This window comes from Gorilla gorilla, chromosome 10 (genome assembly GCF_029281585.2).
Source record: "Gorilla gorilla gorilla isolate KB3781 chromosome 10, NHGRI_mGorGor1-v2.1_pri, whole genome shotgun sequence".
Classification (NCBI taxonomy): domain Eukaryota; kingdom Metazoa; phylum Chordata; class Mammalia; order Primates; family Hominidae; genus Gorilla; species Gorilla gorilla.
This window is the reverse complement of record NC_073234.2, coordinates 28,199,999-28,219,255: the sequence shown is the minus strand read 5'-3', so window position 1 is coordinate 28,219,255 and position 19,257 is coordinate 28,199,999. Positions and strand designations below refer to the sequence as shown.

Genomic DNA, 19,257 nt, shown 5'->3' with positions numbered 1-19,257 from the left:
GGGATTTTAAAGACCTCTGCTGTCTTACTGATAGACTTTGCTCCATCTGCAAGAAAAACACAACCTCCTTTTTTAAGTAGAACTTCTCTTTTTTTTGAGACAGTCTCACTCTGTTGCCCAGGCTGGAGTGTGCGATGGCGCGATCTAGGTTCACTGCAAGCTCTGCCTCCCGGGTTCACGCCATTCCCCTGCCTCAGCCTCCCGAGTAGCTGGGATTACAGGTGCCCGCCACCATGCCCGGCTAATGTTTTTTTTGTGTGTGTGTATTTTTAGTAGAGATGGGGTTTCACAGTGTTAGCAAGGATGGTCTCAATCTCCTGACCTCGTGATCCACCCACCTTGGCCTCCCAAAGTGCTGGGATTACAGGCGTGAGCCACCACGCCCGGCCGGGACTTCCCTTTCAAAGCCATCCATCATCTCGTTTCCTTGTTGATTTTTTTAAGTAATAAATATTTATCTTAATTAGGACAACCAATGAATTTGCCATGTAATCAACACTGTCAGGTTCTTACCTATTAACAAGATCTTACTTAAATCTATAAGGCCCTTTAACACCAAGGTCTTCAAGGAGTTTGAATCTTTTAAAAATAATATTTAAATTTATTGTTTCACATTAGTTTGAATAAAGCACAAGCCAAGATGGCTTAAATATCATCTGCAGATGTCCAAGCTTCTTTACAATTACAGGTCATGGGCATCATCAACCTAGTCCTTGACTTGCAGCTAAAAAAGGCAAAAGGTCTGTGTGAAGTGACAGAAGAGCACACCCTACTCATGTCATGAGCAAGGAATCAAAGTCGAAGAACAGTAACAGTCTTGACATCAGCACTGTAAGAATTACTCTGCAGTAAACTCCAACCCAGAATGGGGAAGAATACTGAATTAGCTGAGCACATTCTGGACACAATTCTGACCGATTTCAGTCTCATGATCTCTGTTGGAGCAGGTTTCATTCTCCAATTCTCCTTTACAGAAGAGCAGAACTCGAGCCTTCATAAAAGTGATTAACGGCCTTTCCGCTTCTTCATTTTTCCTCCAGCCACCTTGTTCCTGACACCAATAGCACCCTCTGTGTCATCATTATCTCCAGCATCCTCTCGCGAGCGTTTCTTCTTTTCTCCATGCTCCCTTAACTCCTGCAAGAAAAAAAGAGAGGATGGGATTGAAAATGAATTACTGGCACTGAAGGTTACTCATTCTCGTCCCCTCTCCTTAAGATCAAGTATCAAGTAACTTGCTGATGCCTGACATTAGCAAAGGAACGAGACCCAACTCCAAATATACAAAGATGTTAACCTTATTAGTAATCAAAACGTGAACACTAAAATAAGGTTTTATTTTCACATGGCAGATTGGCAAAGACTTAAGAGAAGGATAATCCCCAGTATTGGCCAAGGTGTAGAAAAATTCACATATACTCTCATTTATAGTGCAATCTGCTACAGCTTTTCTTGGGGCGGGGGACAATTTGGCATTCTGTATGAATTCAAATTTTAACTGTGTATATCCCTTGGCCCAACAAGTGTACTTCTAGGAATTTATTCTAAGGAAGTAAATATGCAAAGCTGTACAAAGTAGGGTGTTTAACACTGTACCAAAGTAGAAAGAAACTAGAAAAAAGCGTAAGCATCCATGAATGTAAGTATTTCATACACATGATGGAATTCTTTGTAGCCATTAAGAAACGATCACATGAATCTGTATTTGTTGAAACAGAAAAATGTTAATCCTATATAATTAGATAAAGTCTAATTATGGCTAAAGAAAGAAAAATAGCCAAATGTTATCAATGGTTTTCTGTGAAGAATGGTTTACCTTTTCACTTACTACTTTAATCCTTTCTGTATTTTTTGAATTTTTTTCCCAATGCACATGTAATACTTTTACAAACAAAAAAAATCCCATGTGGACAGAATAAAAACCAAATGTGCACCTCAGCTACTCCAAAAACAAACTATGGGCAAAGTTTCTCCATCCCTCAGACCAGAACTCCAGAAAGCAGGCAGCACTTCCAATGGTTTTCCTCTAGAATCTTCTCATCACCACTATTACTGTTACTACTACTACAGGGTGAGCATCCCTTATTTGAAATGCTTGGGACCAGCAGTGTTTGTTTCGGACTTCAGATTTTTTCTGATTCTAGAATATTTGCAGATACATAATGAGCTATCTTGGGGATGGGGCTCAACTCTAAACACAAAATTCACTTGTTTCATATATACCTTATATATGAAGGTAATTTTACACAATATTTTTAATTGTCTGAAGGTAATTTTACACCATATTTTTAATATTTTTGTGCATTAAAAACATTTTGACTGTGTCTTGATAGCAACCTGTCACATGAGGTCAGGCATGGAATTTTCCACTTGCGGCAATCCTTTTGGCACTCAAAAAGTTTTGGATCGCTGGGCACAATGGCTCAAGCCTGTAATCCCAGCACTTTGGGAGGCCGAGGCAGGGGGATTACCTGAGGTCAGAAGTTCGAGACCAGCCTGACCAAAATGGAGAAACCCCCATCTCTACTAAAAATACAACATTAGCTGGGCATGGTGGCACATGCCTGTAATCGGGAGGCTGAGGCAGGAGAATCGCTTGAACCCGGGAGGCGGAGGTTGTGGTGAGCCGAGATCGCACCATTCACTCCAGCCTGGGCAACAAGAGCAAAACTCCATCTAAAAAAATAAATAAATAAAAATAAAAGTTTTGGATCTTGGTTTTGGATTTCAAATTTTTGGATTAGGTATGATCAACCCCTACTAGTAACTATGTAGTTTATATTGGCTTCTCTGGTGCTCATAAAACCCCATAAGGTATTCAGGCAAGTGTTATTCCCAATTTACAGGTGAGAAACTGATTCTGATTCTGAGAAATTAGGCAAATTTCCCAAGCTCACACAGTTCACAGCTGGATCTTCTGACCTCAAGTCTGATGAACTATCTCACCACATGTGACACATGAACAGTTGCTGTGAATGTGTGAATGTCAGAATGAGGCCAAACCTTGATTCAACCATTTGGTTGTATGGTCTAATGCAAATTACCTACCATCTCTGCATCTTAGTTTGCTTGTCTTAAATTTGGAATAAAATAATACCCAGCTTCTGCAGTCTAGTATGAGGATTAATATAATAAAGTGGCACACAGTTAACATTGTTTGCACAGACACTGGTGAGAAAAGAAAGATGCATACCATTCGGGCAAACCTTTGGGCTTCAGCAACGCGTTCTGTCAGCATCATAACCTCATCATCCTGTGTTGGAAAACCTGGTAGTTTCTTCCCAATTAAGTGTTCTATGCGCTGGAAGAGTTCCACATCATACCTGAGGAAGGAAAACTGCACAGCTCTGGTTGCCTGGTAACGCAAATGCCTGTCCATTCCCAAACTATTGTTATATGATACAACGCAATAGGAACCATAGGTTTAAACAGTATTGAACATATTATTTCTTTTCTAAATATGGGTTAAGTGCAATCTCTGTGCATAGCCCATTAGAAAATCACTCAAGGGAGGCCAGGCATGGTGGCTTGCACCTGTAATCCCAACGCTTTGGGAGGTCAAAGCAGGAGAATCACTTGAGACCAGGAGTTCCAGACCAGCCTGGACAACATAGTGAGATGCCATCTCTATAAAAAATTAAAAATTAGCCAACCGTGGTGGCATGTGCCTGTAATCCCAGCCATTCAGGAGACTGAGGTATGAGGACTACTTGAGCCCAGGAGTTTGAAGCTGCAGTGAGCTATGATCAAGTCACTGCACTCCAGCCTGGTCAACTGAGTGAAACCTTGCTGCTTAAAAAAAGAAAAAGAAACAAAAATCGGCCGGGCAGGTGGCTCGCGCCTGTAATCCCAGCACTATGAGAGGCTAAGGCAGGTGGATCGCTTGAGCTCAGGAGTTCAAGACCAGCCTGACCAACATGACAAAACCCTGTCTCTACTAAAAATATTTTTTAAAAAGCCAGGTGTGCTGGCATGCACCTGTGGTCCCAGCTACTTGGGAAGCTGTGGTGAGGTAGGAGGATTGCTTGAGCCCAGGGGGTGGAAGGTGCACTTAGCCAAGACTGCACCACTGCACTCCAGCCTAGGCGACAGAGCAAGACAAATAAAAAAAAAAAAAGGAAAGGAGGGAGAGAGAAAATCCCTCAAGGTATTTATTCACAGAACAGCCTTGGGTACATAAAAATTTGTTTCTTTAAAAAAAACAGTTGGAAATAGTTATTCTAATACTTTCTGAGTTAACACAAAGGCAATTGCTCTCCAGCTCTAGGTACCATTCTACATGCCAAATACTATACTAGATCTTTTACATATATAATCTCCAATTTTCACCAAAACCCTGCTAGATAGGTATTATTATTCCCATCTTTCAACTCCTTCATCCTGGTTTTCAGTATGAAAGTGATTAGTGTAGTAAATGGTAGTGTCAGGTTCTCAGCCAGTGGCTCGAAAGTTCTGCTCTTTTCTCTACATTGCTCGGCCCTAAAGCTGATTTACTTACTGTGTGACAAAAGTAATAGCCTTTCCGGAGCGCCCAGCTCTAGCTGTTCGACCTACTCGATGGATGTAATCCTAAAACAAAAAGGGTAAATAAATTCAAGTTATACGGATTATAAGTTTAAAAAAAAACTACATATGCAAAGTCCTGCTGCAAAACCTTTAAAAGAAAATAGATTCATTTCGTAACATGGAGAAAATAAATGGCCTGGGCAATTTGTTGAGACAAATCTACTTTATCTTTTTTATTCTCCTTGCAGCACAAAATTGATCCAATGCTTTCCCTCCTTTCACAGACAGATAAATCTACAAAGCATATCTACATGGTCACAGGCTGCATGGTATTTTAAAGAACAGCACTGGATCTCGAGGCAGAGCTGGGTTACAGCTCTGGTCCTTCCCATCTGCCAGTTACACAATTACCTGCAAATCACATAACCTCTCTGAACCTTGGTTTCTATCTAGTGAACAGGAATAGAAATACATGCCCAAATTACAGAGTTGTTATGAGAATCAAATGAGACAGCATCTTGTCTACAGCAGTTAAATACAAAGACAAGAGACACACCAGTTCTCATCCAGGGGTGATTCTGCCATCCTCAAGGGACACTGGTAATGTCTGGAAATATTTCTGATTATCACAGGTGGAAGAGTGTGTGATGCTGTTATCTACTGGGTAAAGGCCAGGAATGCTACTAGGAATCCTTCAACTCAAAGAACAACCCCCACAACAAGGAATTCGAAAGCTTAAAATGTTAATAGTGCCAAGGCTGAGAAACCTTGAGATACACTAAGCACTACAAGCTGTAGGCCGGGCGTGGTGGCTCACGCCTGTAATCCCAGCACTTTGGGAGGCCAAGGTGGGCAGATCACGAGGTCAGGAGATCAAGACCGTCCTGACTAACACGGTGAAACCCCGTCTCTACTAAAAATACTAGCCGGGCGTGGTGGTGGGCGCCTGTAGTCCCAGCTACTCGGGAGGCTGAGGCAGGAGAATGGCGTGAACCCAGGAGGCATAGCATGCAGTGAGCCAAGATTGCGCCACTGCACTCCAGACTGGGTGCAGACTCCACCTCAGAAAACTCAGAGCGAGACTCCACCTCAAAAAAACTACAAGCTGTCATTCTCAAGAAATGACAGTGACAAGATCAGTATGTGGTGCACCAGCCCCTTCTATGAGCATCTAATAACTCTCCTTGGCTACCTCTTTCATATGTACTAATGTTACATACACAGGCCTGTGCAAGATGATGTGAATGAACTAACCAAGGGCTTTCTTGTTTTTTGATACTTAATTAACCAGGAACAAAAAAACAGCTGTAACTAAGGAAAGACAGAAGACAGTCCATTAAGAAATACACTTTAGGACTAGAAAGGTAAGTTAGCAATAGGACTCACCTTGGAATGGGTAGGAATGTCAAAGTTGACAACCACATCTACATGAGGTATGTCCAAACCTCGGCTGGCAACGTCAGTTGCTAGAAGAATGGAACGGGCCTTGGCCTTAAACTTATTAAGGGATCCTAGGCGCTTACTCTGAGGTAATGAAAAAGAAATGTTGGAAAACTTAACCTATGGTTTGGAATACAAAACACAAAATAGACAAACACGAGAACAAACAGACATAAATTTTTTAAAGGTTTTTCCCCCTAAGTTTTGAATGGGGCTTCACAGGTCAAAACAGAAATACGGAAGCAACAAAAAATTAAAAAAATATATGATACAAAATAAGGGTAGTTTGACATGATAGAAAGGTAACTGGGAAATAATTTATTAATGTTTTTAGAGACCAGAGTCATTATTACCACTAGGGCTGAATAAATCAACTCAACAGCTTGCAAACCAGACAGGTACATATGAAATATTCTAATGGGAGCCTCTTGCTACCCTGAAAGGAGAAAGTAAGTATCTAGAGCAACACTTCAAAGCCCATAAAATTACAACAATTATGGAAACAGGCATCGGTGCCCTATGGCCTTATTGTACAAACCTACTGTTAGGAGGTTTATCTCGCTCACGCCACCAGTGCATGGCTGATGATGATGATGAATCCTTACCTGACTCATTTGTCCATGGAGGGGGATGGCAGTGAAGCCAAGATTTCGCAGTAGCAAAGCTGTTCTCTGGGTATTATTACAGGTGCTGCAGAATATCATAAAGGAGTTTCCAGCCAATTCATTTAGAATATAAACCAGGTAGGTATCCTAAGTTACAAACCCAAAACAATATATGTCATTGAACCTGGGAGACAGGATTGGAGACCTGGCATATACATAAGGTAAAGACTAAGCCTATAGTCGCTTTTCAATTATCCAGACCTCCAGCTGCCAGCTTTGCATTCCTTAACCAGCATTATCATCTCTGTGAACCACATATTCCCCACTTAGCCTAAAGGCAGGCAGGAGATCTGTACTCAGCAAACAGGAGAAGTCCTTATATCAAAGCACAAAACCAGGGGCTTCATCCTAAATAAAAGCCACATAATAAACAGACAAAGGAAAAATTACCTCAAGGATGGGGATGGGAAGGAATTATATGATTACATCATGACCTCAGTATTGTGGTTTAATGTGTTGTGAATTCCTGGCATGTCTGGCTTATCGGTGATAATATAAGCACGATATGCACTCTAAAGCAAACAGACAGGATGCCAATCTGCATTACAGCTCTTACCTAATCAAGAGTTGACACATTTTCAGATGCTTTGGTGAAAAGAAGAGGGAGAGGCAGGAATGATCAAAGTAAACATTTTACCTTGAATTTAGAGGGAATAAAAATATAATATTGCTGTAATTTTTCAACTGTCTGGTATTTAGAGGAAACGGCACATTTCACAGGATTCTTCAGAGCTGCTCGCTGAAGTTTTTGAACCTGAAGGAAGAAGATCCAGAATAGCACACTGATGCCTAAACACTCTTTATTTATGACATGGTTTGGCTCTGTGTCCTCACCCAAATCTCATGTTGAATTGTAATCCCCACATGTCACGGGAGGGACCTGGTGGGAGGTGACTGGATCATGGAGGTGGTTTTCCCCATTGCAGTTCTCACGATAGTGAGTTCTCACAATTTCTGACGGTTTTAAAGTGTGGCACTGCCCCCACCTCCTGCCGCCATGTAAGACGTGCCTTGCTTCCCCTTCGCCTTCTGCCATAATTGTAAGTTTCCTGAGGTCTTCCCAGCCATGTGGAACTGTGAGTCAATTAAACCTCTTCTGTATAAATTACCTAGTCTCAGATAGTTCTTTATAGCAGTGTGAAAATGGACTAAAGCAATTTATTTTTACTTATTGTTATTACTATATACTTTATGTATCAATTCTCATAAAGAAGAAACAAAAGTCCTAGCAAATTTCACCTTCTTGGTCATGGTGGCAGAGAAGAGGAATGTTTTCCGATCTCGAGGAATCACTTTGAGGATCTTGTCAACCTAAAGCACAAAGAGGAAAAGATGCCAATATGATATTCAGACTGGAAGAGCTGCAAATCCTCTAGGTAGTGAAGGAGGTAGACACTAACAAACTAAATATATCACTGTGAAGATTTGGGACTCGAAAATTCAATTCGATTCAGCTAAAGTTTACTGAATATTTACTATCTGATACCCTACCAAATACTATTAAAAAAAATACCTCTCTGAGAAAAGAACAGTTTAAATTAGTAGACCAGAGCTGATTTAAGAGAAAAGTCAAGAAAAAGTATTAATCAACTAAGTAAGCTGGGATTAGTGGGTCATCAAAGAAAATAAAGATATTTCAGGGTGTATGTCAAGGTCTAAATTAAACGAAAGGGAAAAGAAAATCCGGTTTTGATATTTCCCATTTCTGAAGTCAGAGTCAGACTATATTCTAAAGATAAAAGGGTGCTGAGAAACTGCAATTTGAAGAATATCAAGAATGAAACTGATACTAATGCAATGTTCTACATAAAACAAGTGGGCAATGAACCAAATTTTGAAACAGGAACCTTGAGATGCTCTAAGAGGAGGAAAGAAATTGAGAGCTCACCTCTGTCTCAAAATCCATATTCAGTATTCGGTCAGCTTCATCCATGACCAAGTATTTGAGAGCTCTCAAGTTGAAACCTTTCGTATTTTCCAAGTGGTCAATCAGTCGACCAGGAGTTGCTACCAAGAAAGGTTGAGGAGAAACAGTGACGTTTCAGAACAGGACGAAAAAAAAAAAACAAATAAACAAAGTTATCTGCCCCACCCCACAGCTCTCCACCAAATTTAACTTAAGAAATTAAAAAATTTAACAGAGTTACAAAATCTGTTTCTCAAAGTCTTTCTATCCAACACTGGTAGATTTTCTCCAATTCATCACTGCCAGTGTCTTTTACCTTTGTCAGTTACTCACCTATTATTATATGTGGTTTTTTTGCAAGGGCCAAAGATTGAGACATTGAATCAATTCCACCTACAATCACAGCTACAGAGAAAAAAAGAACATAGAGACAAGATCCTTAATTTTTTCCACAGTCCACTGAACATCTTTTAAAGCCAATGCCAGATTTCTACTTAGATTTGTTCTTCCCTTACAATTAATACTCTTCCCAAAGCTCAAATACAACATTAGCTCTTTAGGTCAACGAATTATGCTAGAAATACTTTCCTCCATTCTCCTTCCTCCACACTCATTCTTCACTTGTGATGGCAACCTAGGATCCCTTCCCTCTCAGACACTTACCACTCTGCACTCCAATAGAGGACCCCAGGGCTTCAAACTGCTCTGAGATCTGAAAGGCCAGCTCCCGAGTCGGGGTAAGAACTAGGGCAAACAAACGCTGCGGGGTCTCCAGCAGTGCGTTTAGAATGGGCAAAGCAAAGGCGCCTGTCTTTCCAGAGCCAGTTTCTGCAAGCCCAATGATATCACGACCTAGAAGAAAAAGAAATTCAACAGCCAAGTAATCTCTTTGCGCTATTTCTGTGTTTTCTACGATGACACAATGCTGGGCACAAAGTAGACGCTTAATAAATATCTGATGAACTGGGGAGAGAGGAAAGTTGAATAAACAGAAAAGACATGGCCTGTCTCTTAGATAAGCTCAAAACCCAGTGGTGAGACAAATATACAAATGCATTATAACGTGATAAGAGTTTTAATATAAGCCCCTGCAAAATACAGCGAGAACACAAGGAAAAGTAACTACTGCCCAGAAGAGTCAGAAAAGGCTAACAGAGGTGATAAGTGAGTTAAACCTGGAAGTAAGCAAAGAAGGGAAGAAAGGATATTCCTGTAAGAGGAAAGAGAATTAAGGCTTTAGAGAACATAGCATGCTGGCTGGGCATGGTAGCTCACGCCTGTAACCCCAGCAGTTTGGGAGGCTGAGCCAGGCAGATCACCTGAGGTTGGGAGTTCGAGACCAGTCTGACCAAAAAGGAAAAACCCTGTCTCTACTAAAAATACAAAATTAGGCGGGCATGGTGGTGCATGCCTGTAATCCCAGCTACTCGGAAGGCTGAGGCAGGAGAATTGCTTGAACCCGGGAGGCGGAGGTTGCGGCGGCGGTGAGCGGAGATCGTGCCACTGCACTCCAGCCTGGGCAACAAGAGCGAAACTCCATCTCAAAAAATAAAAAGAACATAGCATGCATAGTTAGGCTGAGAAGTACAATGTGGCTGGAACACAGAAGTGTTAAGGGAGAAAGAGGGAAGAATGAGGCTAGAGTTTTGATGTTTTCCTATAAGAAAGAATTGAAGGATTTTAAACAGGGAATATCATGATCAATATTACTGTTTAGGAAGATAAACTCTAGACCTGATGGCATAAGGAGGAGCCAAGGAACTTAACAGTGCATGCCAGTTACTGCTCCTTCTGAGGGAAGAATGCTCTAAGTAATTCTTTAAACAGGTCACCACTGTTTGCTATCACCACTCAAGCCACAACTCATAAGACTTGGAAATTAACTCCTGAGTCGAGATCACTATCTCCGAGCTGGCTGTAGCCCGTGAGGTAGCTATGCACTACCGCAGTGGCCAGTGAGAATGCTCTCTATTAAATCATGACCCCTACAGTTGCTGCCCCTGTTCTGACTGTGTAACTGCTGAGAAGTTTTCTTTACCTAGAAGATAATCCTACAATAAACAAATCCCTTTTCCCTGACATAACCTGAACATGACTTACAATCAGAAATGACTTAAATGACCAGAACAGGGAAAACAAAGGCTTAACTGGGACATTGGATGTAATTCAGGGGAGATATGATGGTGGCCTGAACTGAGGCCAGGGATGAGCATGGGAATGAGATTCAGAAACTAACAAAAGGAAATGTGGGTGACTCACACATTTTTAGTACGGGACACTCAAAAGCCAAAAACTGCAATATAGGCAACAGAAAAATTAGTCCTGGTGAGGAAAATAAGGACTTTGGTTTCCACACAGGGAACTTGGAACTTAAGATTCCTGTAGTAAACTCAAAGAGATATGTCTAAAAACCAGTTGGACATACTTGTTTAGAGATATGTCTAAAAACCAGTTGGGCATAATTGTTTGGAGGTATGTCTAAAAACCAGTTGGACATACTTGTTTGGAGCTCAGGAAAAAAGTGGGGGTTAGAACAGACATGGGAGCCATGAGTATCCTACCACTGGTACTTCCTCAGGGGCAGATGCTTCGGAATAATTGATGAGACTTACATATATATATATGCCCGGTCCCATGCCTGGAAATTCTGATTCAGTAGGTCTTGGCTGGGACCTAGAAATCTCTATTTAAAAAAAAAAAAAAAAAGCTCCATAGATGATTCTGATGAATACAGACTCACTGATGCAGACAGGGTTTAAGCTTGAGGACTGAATGAGAAATGTTATGTAGTATTTCAGAGTAAGAAAAAAGGGTAAAGACAGAATCAATATTGTAAGGCAAAGGGAAAAGAACCAGAAGAAGAGACTGAGAAAGAACAGCTAGAAAGACAGAAGAAAATGCTGTCTTGAAATTAAGGAGGAAGGCAGCTTCAAGAAAGAAGAGTGATCAGAGGCGTTCAATGTCACTGATCAAGTAGAACAGACCTGTAAGATCCACCTCTTAAACATTAATCAGTTAAACCAGGATCTGCCATGCCAGATCAGACAACAGTGCGATATGGTTTGGCTGTGTCCCTACCCAATCTCATCTTGAATCATACTCCCATAATTTCCACATGTTGCGGGAAGGACCCAGTGGGAGATAATTTGAATCATGGAGGTGGTTTCCCCAATACTGTTCTCATGGTAGTGAATAAATCTCATGAGATCTGATGGTTTTATCAGGGGTTTCTGCTTTTGCATGTCTCTCATTTTCTCTTGCCGCCACCATGTAATAAGTCCCTTTCACCTCCTGCCATGATTCTGGGGCCTCCACAGCCACACACAGAACTGTAAGTCCAATTAAACCTCTTTTTCTTCCCAGTTGCGGGTGTGTCTGTATCAGCAGTGTGAAAAAGGACTAACACACAGTGTATCCTAGTGAATTCTATTCTTTAGCCTTCTTTTCATTAACATCAGTGTTTTCCATTCAAAAGCATATGCACAGATGTGAAATACAAGTCAAACCAGACAATGGACTGTTTTTTTTTTTTTTTAGACAGAGTCTTGCTCTGTCGCCCAGGCTGGGGTGCAGTGGCGCGATCTCGGCTCACTGCAAGCTCCGCCTCCTGGGTTCATGCCATTCCCCTGCCTCAGCCTCCCGAGTAGCTGGGACTACAGGCGCCCGTCACCACGCCCTGCTAATTTTTTGTATTTTTAGTAGAGACGAGGTTTCACCGTGTTAGCCAGGATGGTCTCGATCTCCTGACCTCGTGATCCACCCGCCTCGGCCTCCCAAAATGCTAGGATTACAGGTGTGAGCCACCGCGCCCGGCCAATGGACTGATTTTTTTAAAGATTACAGACATATGACAATCCAGGGATAAAATGTCTCACTCATCTACTTATTTTAATGTTCCCAGTGGCAGGGTAGGTAACAATGAATTGCAACAGCATCTACCTATCTGAGAAATAAAGGTCAGTGCAAGAAAATGATTCCCAAAGCTTTTTATTCCTCAACTCCTTGGGGATACTGCCGTCCCAGCCTGTGTAACACAATACACCTTCGGGAACAGCAGGCGGGGGAACTAGGATTTGTCCTTTTTTTGTCAAGGGAAATCTTAACATTTCAGAAGAAAGGAGTACATAAGAAAGATTTAGGGAAGTAAAGGAGCTGAAGTCGCTTAGTTCATGAAGCAATAAGCACTGCTCACTGCCCACAGCTGAGGCCTGCACTGCTTTCAGTTTTTTAGTAAGTCCCTCACAGCAACCCTCAGTTTATGAAACTGATATATTTTTCTATGTCATCTCCTTTCTTCAACTCTGAAGAAACCGCTAAGCCTTTTCAGTGTTTATACCTGTAGAGAATATACCAGAATGCATAAACTCCATAAGAGCAGAATAGATTTTGTCATATAGACCTGCCACATTGCTGGCACTGAACATAAGTGCTTGCTATATGGCAGCCACTAATAAATTGTTTGAAATTCCTTGAGGACAACTCTAAGTGATCTCTGAAACAGACATAAATAGATGGTGTCTCAATGTGTTACCCAGGCAGGTCTCAAACTCCTGGTCTCAAGCAATCCTCCCACCTCAGCCTCCCAAAGTCCTGGGATTACAAGCATGAACCACCATGACCATCAAACAACTTTTGATCTCTTGATAGTAACAAACTTTGATGCAGGTCCATTAATAGAGGTTTTTTGAGCTATAAGATTCTATGTTCAAATTCAGGCTCTAGCAATAGTTAGTTAGGTGACTCTAGCCAAAGGACTTAACTCCCTGAGTCTCAATTTCCTCACTAATAAAATAATTATCCCTAACTACCATTCAGCGTTGTTATAAGGTTTAAGAACAGCGGACAATCTGGGCTCAGTAACTTTGCAGAAACTGAAAACGTCAGTAGTCCCAAATTCAAATTTAGAAGTTATTTTAACCGAATAACAACAGCAACAAAAACAAACAGATTATTTGAATCATTTCTATAGATTCAAATGAAGCATTTATAAACTATTCATTAGAATGAGACAAACCCAAGAATAAGGATAAAGACATTTCTATGGTGATCATTTCTGTCAGTTCCTGGTAATCTTCCACTGACCCCTCCCTATTCTTTTCTGCATCAAATTTAAACTTATGGCTGAAAACATCAGAATAATTTTAGGATTACTGCCAGCTATTTTGACTCCTTCTCACCTACACTGTAGGGCAAGCTGGAAAAGTTAAAATGCATGAACGCTTCTTGCTATTTAAAAGTAACACTGGGCCGCTGATAGTTCTTTCCCACCACTGGCCTTTATACGGTCCTTATCCTCCAAACTTCTCTGCACAAGTTTGAAGTGTTTACTAATCCCTCCTTGAAACAGTTCCCCTTCCCTAATTTGTGTGAAACTATACTCTCATGATTTTCAACCCTCTATTGAATCTTCCAATTTTCCTCTGTCATCTTTGCCAATCTAATCCATTTCCAATCTCAGCTATAACCGCTCTTTGGATACAGTGTCTATATCCAGCTCTGGCCTCTCAATCAAGTTCCAATCCCAGGATTCCAACTGGGTATTTTTTTCCTTTTTTATTGTCCCCTAGTTTTGTTAATTGACAAAAAATTATACTTATGGTATACAATGCAAAGTTTAGATACATGTATACTTTGTGAAGTGATTAAATCAAGCTCATTAACATATCCGTCACCTCACATACTTGTCATTTTTGTGGGGAGAACATTTAAGATCCACTCTCCTAGCAATTTTCAAATACACAAAACATTATTCACTGTAGTCACCATGCTATTCAATAGATCTTCAGAACTTATCCATCCTGGCTAACTGAAACTGTACCCTGAGCAATATTTCCCCATTCCCCTCCCACAAGGTCAACTCTATCTCATTGATATCCAAAATCAATTACTTCCAACTGAACTCATCTTTCCTGCATTTTTCCCCCTGTTCCTTTTTTGTATCAGTGGTACACCAATAATATGCCCTAAACATACAGCCTAGAAACTTAGATTTTCCCCACCCCTTTCTTGCCTTCCACTTGCTTAACTGGTTGTAAAATCATAATGATTCTTTTTCCAACATTTTCTTTTTCATTCTACCACCACCCTACCCATTATTGATTGCAAAAATCATTACAAAGACCTACTAATTGGTTTCCCAGACTCAGTCTCTTGTTTCTAATGATCTTTCACAGCTATGAGATTAATCTTCCAAGAGTACAACTCTAAATCCTTCATCTCCAAAAATGCCCCACTGCCTATGAAACGAAGACCAAATTCCTTGACCCAGTACTCAAATCCTTCATAATCCGGCCCCAATCACCTTACTAAACTTTTTCACCACTCTGCTAAGTACTTGCAAATCTCCATACATGCCCATGTTTTCCAGATGGCTTTTTTTCATGCTGTTCCCTATGCCTAGAAAGTCCTCCCCTCCCATCATATCTGAATGTCTAAATCCTTCTAAAGTCAGTGTTCAAGGTTCAGCTCACGTCTTCCCAACCTCCCCAGCCAAAAATAAAATGAAATAAATCTTCTCTAATCCATCCTAATTAGAAGTAATCTCTTCTCCCTCAGTGCACTCTGAATGTAACTTTCTTAGGTCCCTGTTCAACTTGTAATAAATTTATAATTATCTCTTTAATAGATTATAGACTCTTGGAGAGGACAGACTGTTAACCTCCAGTGCCTTACATTTACAACAAATAGTAACTATTTATGGAAAGAGCAAATGGAATTTCGTAGAGTAAGTCTAACCCCTTTTCCACATGACAGCTCTTCAAATCATTAAATCTTTCAATTATTATCAATAATAATCGCTACATTAATTACTAATGAGTAATAATTATAGCTTACATTAATCACTAATAATATAGTAAGTAATACAGTAATAGCTACATTAATACTAACAATAATTAGCCACATTACCCCTCTTATAACAATTGCTATGATTACATTCACTCTCTCTGAGGATCTTAATAGATTTCAGTTAACTAAGACCTCTGGGCCTCTTTTATCACCCACCCTAATCCTGTAAAGTTGGTACTTTAGGAATCTAAGAGCAGGACTTTACTTCTACTCCTATTAAAGTTCATCCTGTTACAGCCAGATGTGGTGGCTCACACCTGTAATCCCAGCACTTTGAGAGGCCAAGGCAGGTAGATAACTTGAGGTCAGGAGTTCGAGACCAGCCTGGCCAACATGCTGAAACCCCGTCTCTACTAAAAATACAAAATTAGCCGGACATGGTCGTGCGCCTGTAATCCGTTACGTGGGAGGCTGAGGCGGGAGAGTTGCTTGAACCTGGGAGGCAGAGGTTGCAGTGAGACAAGACCGCACCACTGCACTCCAGCGTGGGCGACAGAGCGAAACCCTATCTCAAAAAAAACTCCATCTTAAAAAAAAGATCTCAAAAAGAAAAAAGTTCATCCCATTAGTTTCAGTTCCAGTAGCCATCAATCTGCTTTAACCACTCTTTTACAAATCTGATAAACATGCCTCACAGCAAGAATTCTCAACTCCTCAAGACACACATATGTGTTCCAGGCATCCTTCCCTAAGTATGCGCCCATTGATGCATAAAGTCTACCAAGATTGTCGTTAATACACTTTAACCTAGGGCTTCCTTAAAGTCAGCATCTGTGGCAGAGAACAAACCCTTTCAGCTATTAAGACAGAAAGTAAGCTCAGTAAAATTGGAGAATGACATTTTCAAATACCATTACCCAAACTTTGTACCTTTAGTGACCATATCCTTATTTCACCTGAAGTATGCAAGCAACAGCTTTCAAAAGGGGTAAGTATCTAATTGAGATAACTTTATATTAAATCTGTACGAAGTCATACAACCTACCTTGTAAGGCCAAAGGAATAGCTTCAACCTGGATCTTGGTGGGTTTTGTCCATCCCAACTGGTCACAAGCTTCACACAACACATCTGTCACACCCTTGGAATTCAGAAAAATATACCTTAGCCAAGAACAGCACACCCCTACCTCCCTCCTACTTAACTGTCAGAACCATCATGTACAACCATTGCACTTGATTTAAAAGGTATTTACTGTGCATCTCAGAGCCTACTCTTTAACTATACCATGAGACAGTAGCTCAAGACTTAACGAACACTTTCTGCTCACCAAGGCCAAGGCCAAGTGCTTTACATGTATCATCTCATTTAATCGTCACAACAATTCTGCGAGGTAAGTACTTATTACTATCCCCAATTTACAGATGTGGAAAGAGAAACACAGAGAGGTAACAACTTGTCCTCAGTAAGAGACTGGGTCAAAATTCAAATCTGGTTGGTTCATCTGACTCCAAAGCTCCAGTTATAAAGAGACCAATTCCATTCCCCATATGTACAACCTCCTGGATGCACATACAAACGTTGCCACACTAAAGTGGCGAATAAGGCAAATAGGGGGTCTCAGGGCCCAGCAGCCCTCCCACCACGCAAACTCAGAGCACGTCCGAAACCCAGCCCTCTGAAATTCTGGGGAAAACCCAAGCTAGGCCCCAAGATGCTTTTGTACACTATCAGAGCGGGATCTAAGGTAACTGGGGTCTCCCTGAGCCTAGCACCAGAGTACATAAAAGAAGCCAGCGTCATCCATTCTCACCAGGTCTTTAAATGTTTTAGTTTCCTCCTCTTCCACAATCGGCTGGGACGCTTCGGTCGGAGAATCGTGTTCCTCGGGTGCCGCCATCTTGTGTGAGGTCTCCGGAAGTGGGTCTGCGGCGCGCGGGATGCTGGGAAATGTAGTTTTAGTTCTCCCCGGACGACGTGCTCTGGGCGCCCCCTGCGGGCTTGCCGGGGATTGCACCCGTCCGCTAGGCAGGTGGGGCCCAGTGAATATGGGCGCGTAGGCTTGCAGAATAGATCCGAGTGCAGAAGGGGCTGATCACCAGGGACTCCAGTTGACCTTTAGGTCCCTTTTAAAGAGCCTTCCCTACGTGTGTCGCCAGTTATGTTCCCCGCTTTTCTAACCATAGAGTTTGGAACGGATTGATATTACAATACTATTTTTTTATTATGTCATTACTTTATTCAATAATGTTGAGAGCCTACCATTTGCTAAGGCTATGCTAGATGCCTGGTGAATAGGACAGCGACCCCTGCCCTCGTGGAGAAAAAGAAGACAGATCATAAATAAGCTATCACAGATCATTTCAAATTGTGAAAAGTAGCTGGGTGTGCTCCCGCCTGTAACCCCAGCTCTGTGGGAGGCCGAGGCGGGCGGATCACTTGAGCCCGGGGGTTCGAGACCAGCCTGACCAACATAGCGAAACCCCGTGTCTACAAAAAATACAAAAATCAGTCAGGCATGCATGGTGGCACGCGCCTGTAATCCCAGCTACTCAGGGGGCTGAGGTTGAGGGATCAATTGACCCTGGAGGTTGAGGCTGCAGTGAGTGGAGATGGTGCTACTGTACTCCAGCCTGGGCAACAGAGTGAAACCCTGTTCACGTAAAAATTACAGAGTAACCTGGGGAGGGTGGGTTGTGGGGTAACTGTGAGATTGGGAAGGCCTCTCTGAGACAGTGATATTTGAGTTAAGACTGTTGAGCAGGAGAAAACGCTTTAAGATCCCAGGAGATAATTATTCCAGAGTAAGAGAATTCCAAGTACCAAGACTGTGAAGCTACTAAGGCTATTCTGGAAAGCAGCAAATTCAAAGCTGTATGTTGCATGCCCCATGGCCAGCGAGTGCCCTCCTGTGGCCTGTCACTTAGGTCTCACACTGCGCAGGGTGCTTGTTGCAGTTTTATTCCTGAGGATGGGAAGTCGGGGGCAATCTGGTGTCTGTCACTGGGAAAATGCATAGTTAAAATGTGAACATGGTGTCTACAAACATGCCCTTAACAATATGATTAGATCTCAAAAACCTAGTGCTGAGTGAGAAAAGCATAAAATATATCAAGTATATTAAAATATAGGCCCACAGATATCACATTCTGCTTAAACACATCCAACAGAAGATACACTTGAAATATTTTAGAATGGTTGCCTGCAGAGGGAGAAGAATTAGAATAAAATTGGGAATTGGGAATAAAAGAATTAAGTGTATAAGATAATAGGCCGGCCGCAGTGGCTCACACCTGTATCTTAGCACTTTGGGAGGCCAAGGCGGATGGATCACTTGAAGTCAAGAGTTCGAGACCAGCCTGGCCAACATGGTGAAATCCAGTCTCTACTAAAAATACAAAAATTAGCCGGGCGTGGTGGCGTGTGCCTGTAATCCCAGCTACGTGGGGGGCTGGGGCAGGAGAATTGCTTGAACCCGGGAGGCGGAGGTTGCGGTGAGCCAAGATCATGCCATCGCACTCCAGCCTGGGTGATAGCGCAAGACTCCGTCTCAAAAAAAAAAAAAAAAGAGAATAAATACACAAAGCAAGAGAGGGGACTTGTGATGCCAGTGTGCTTGACCTGAGAATTGTGACGAACTCAACTCAATGAGCCTGCCGACCTCCCCACCACCACAACTAAAAAAGGGCCCTGATTTAGGCATCACAGCGGTGTCTGCAACAACAAAAATGGTAGGATGTGGTCAGAGAAGTGGGCTCAGCTCAGACTCTGCAGGGCCCTGTTGTAAAAGGTCTGGGGTTTTGGATGTTATCCTAAATGCAGAAGGAAGCCACTGGGGGTTTAGAGCAGGGAAGAGACATGACCTACACATTTAAAATATTACTCTAACTCTATATGGAGATAGGCTGTAGAAAGAATGGGAAAAGGAGACCATCTAAGACAGCGGTCCCCAACCT

The 19,257-nt window shown here is 41.8% G+C and overlaps 1 protein-coding gene across 1 annotated transcript; it reads right to left on the bottom strand.

Annotated features, from left to right (window-relative positions):
* Positions 1 to 578: 578 nt before the first annotated feature.
* On the bottom strand, positions 579 to 17,253 carry DDX47 (DEAD-box helicase 47). The gene is made up of 12 exons (XM_055358704.2): positions 17,115 to 17,253; positions 16,349 to 16,442; positions 9,181 to 9,369; positions 8,851 to 8,922; positions 8,500 to 8,618; positions 7,851 to 7,922; positions 7,249 to 7,365; positions 6,552 to 6,698; positions 5,893 to 6,030; positions 4,499 to 4,569; positions 3,194 to 3,323; positions 579 to 1,137 (listed from the first exon to the last, which is right to left on the bottom strand). The coding sequence occupies exons 1-12, from the start codon at positions 17,199 to 17,201 to the stop codon at positions 1,006 to 1,008; spliced, it is 1,368 nt and encodes a 455-aa protein (XP_055214679.1). The 5' UTR covers positions 17,202 to 17,253; the 3' UTR covers positions 579 to 1,005.
* Between the last annotated feature and the right edge of the window lie 2,004 nt (positions 17,254 to 19,257).

Bases quoted from the DNA above. Each gene is read 5' to 3' on its own strand.
- DDX47 (XM_055358704.2), bottom strand. From the start codon at position 17,201: ATGGCGGCACCCGAGGAACACGATTCTCCGACCGAAGCGTCCCAGCCG. The intron at 7,923-8,499 runs GTGAGCTCTCAA...TTTGTGCTTTAG, and splicing joins ATATGGATTTTGAGACAGAG to GTTGACAAGATCCTCAAAGT. The intron at 1,138-3,193 runs GTATGCATCTTT...TTTTTCTTGCAG, and splicing joins CCCAAAGGTTTGCCCGAATG to GAGTTAAGGGAGCATGGAGA.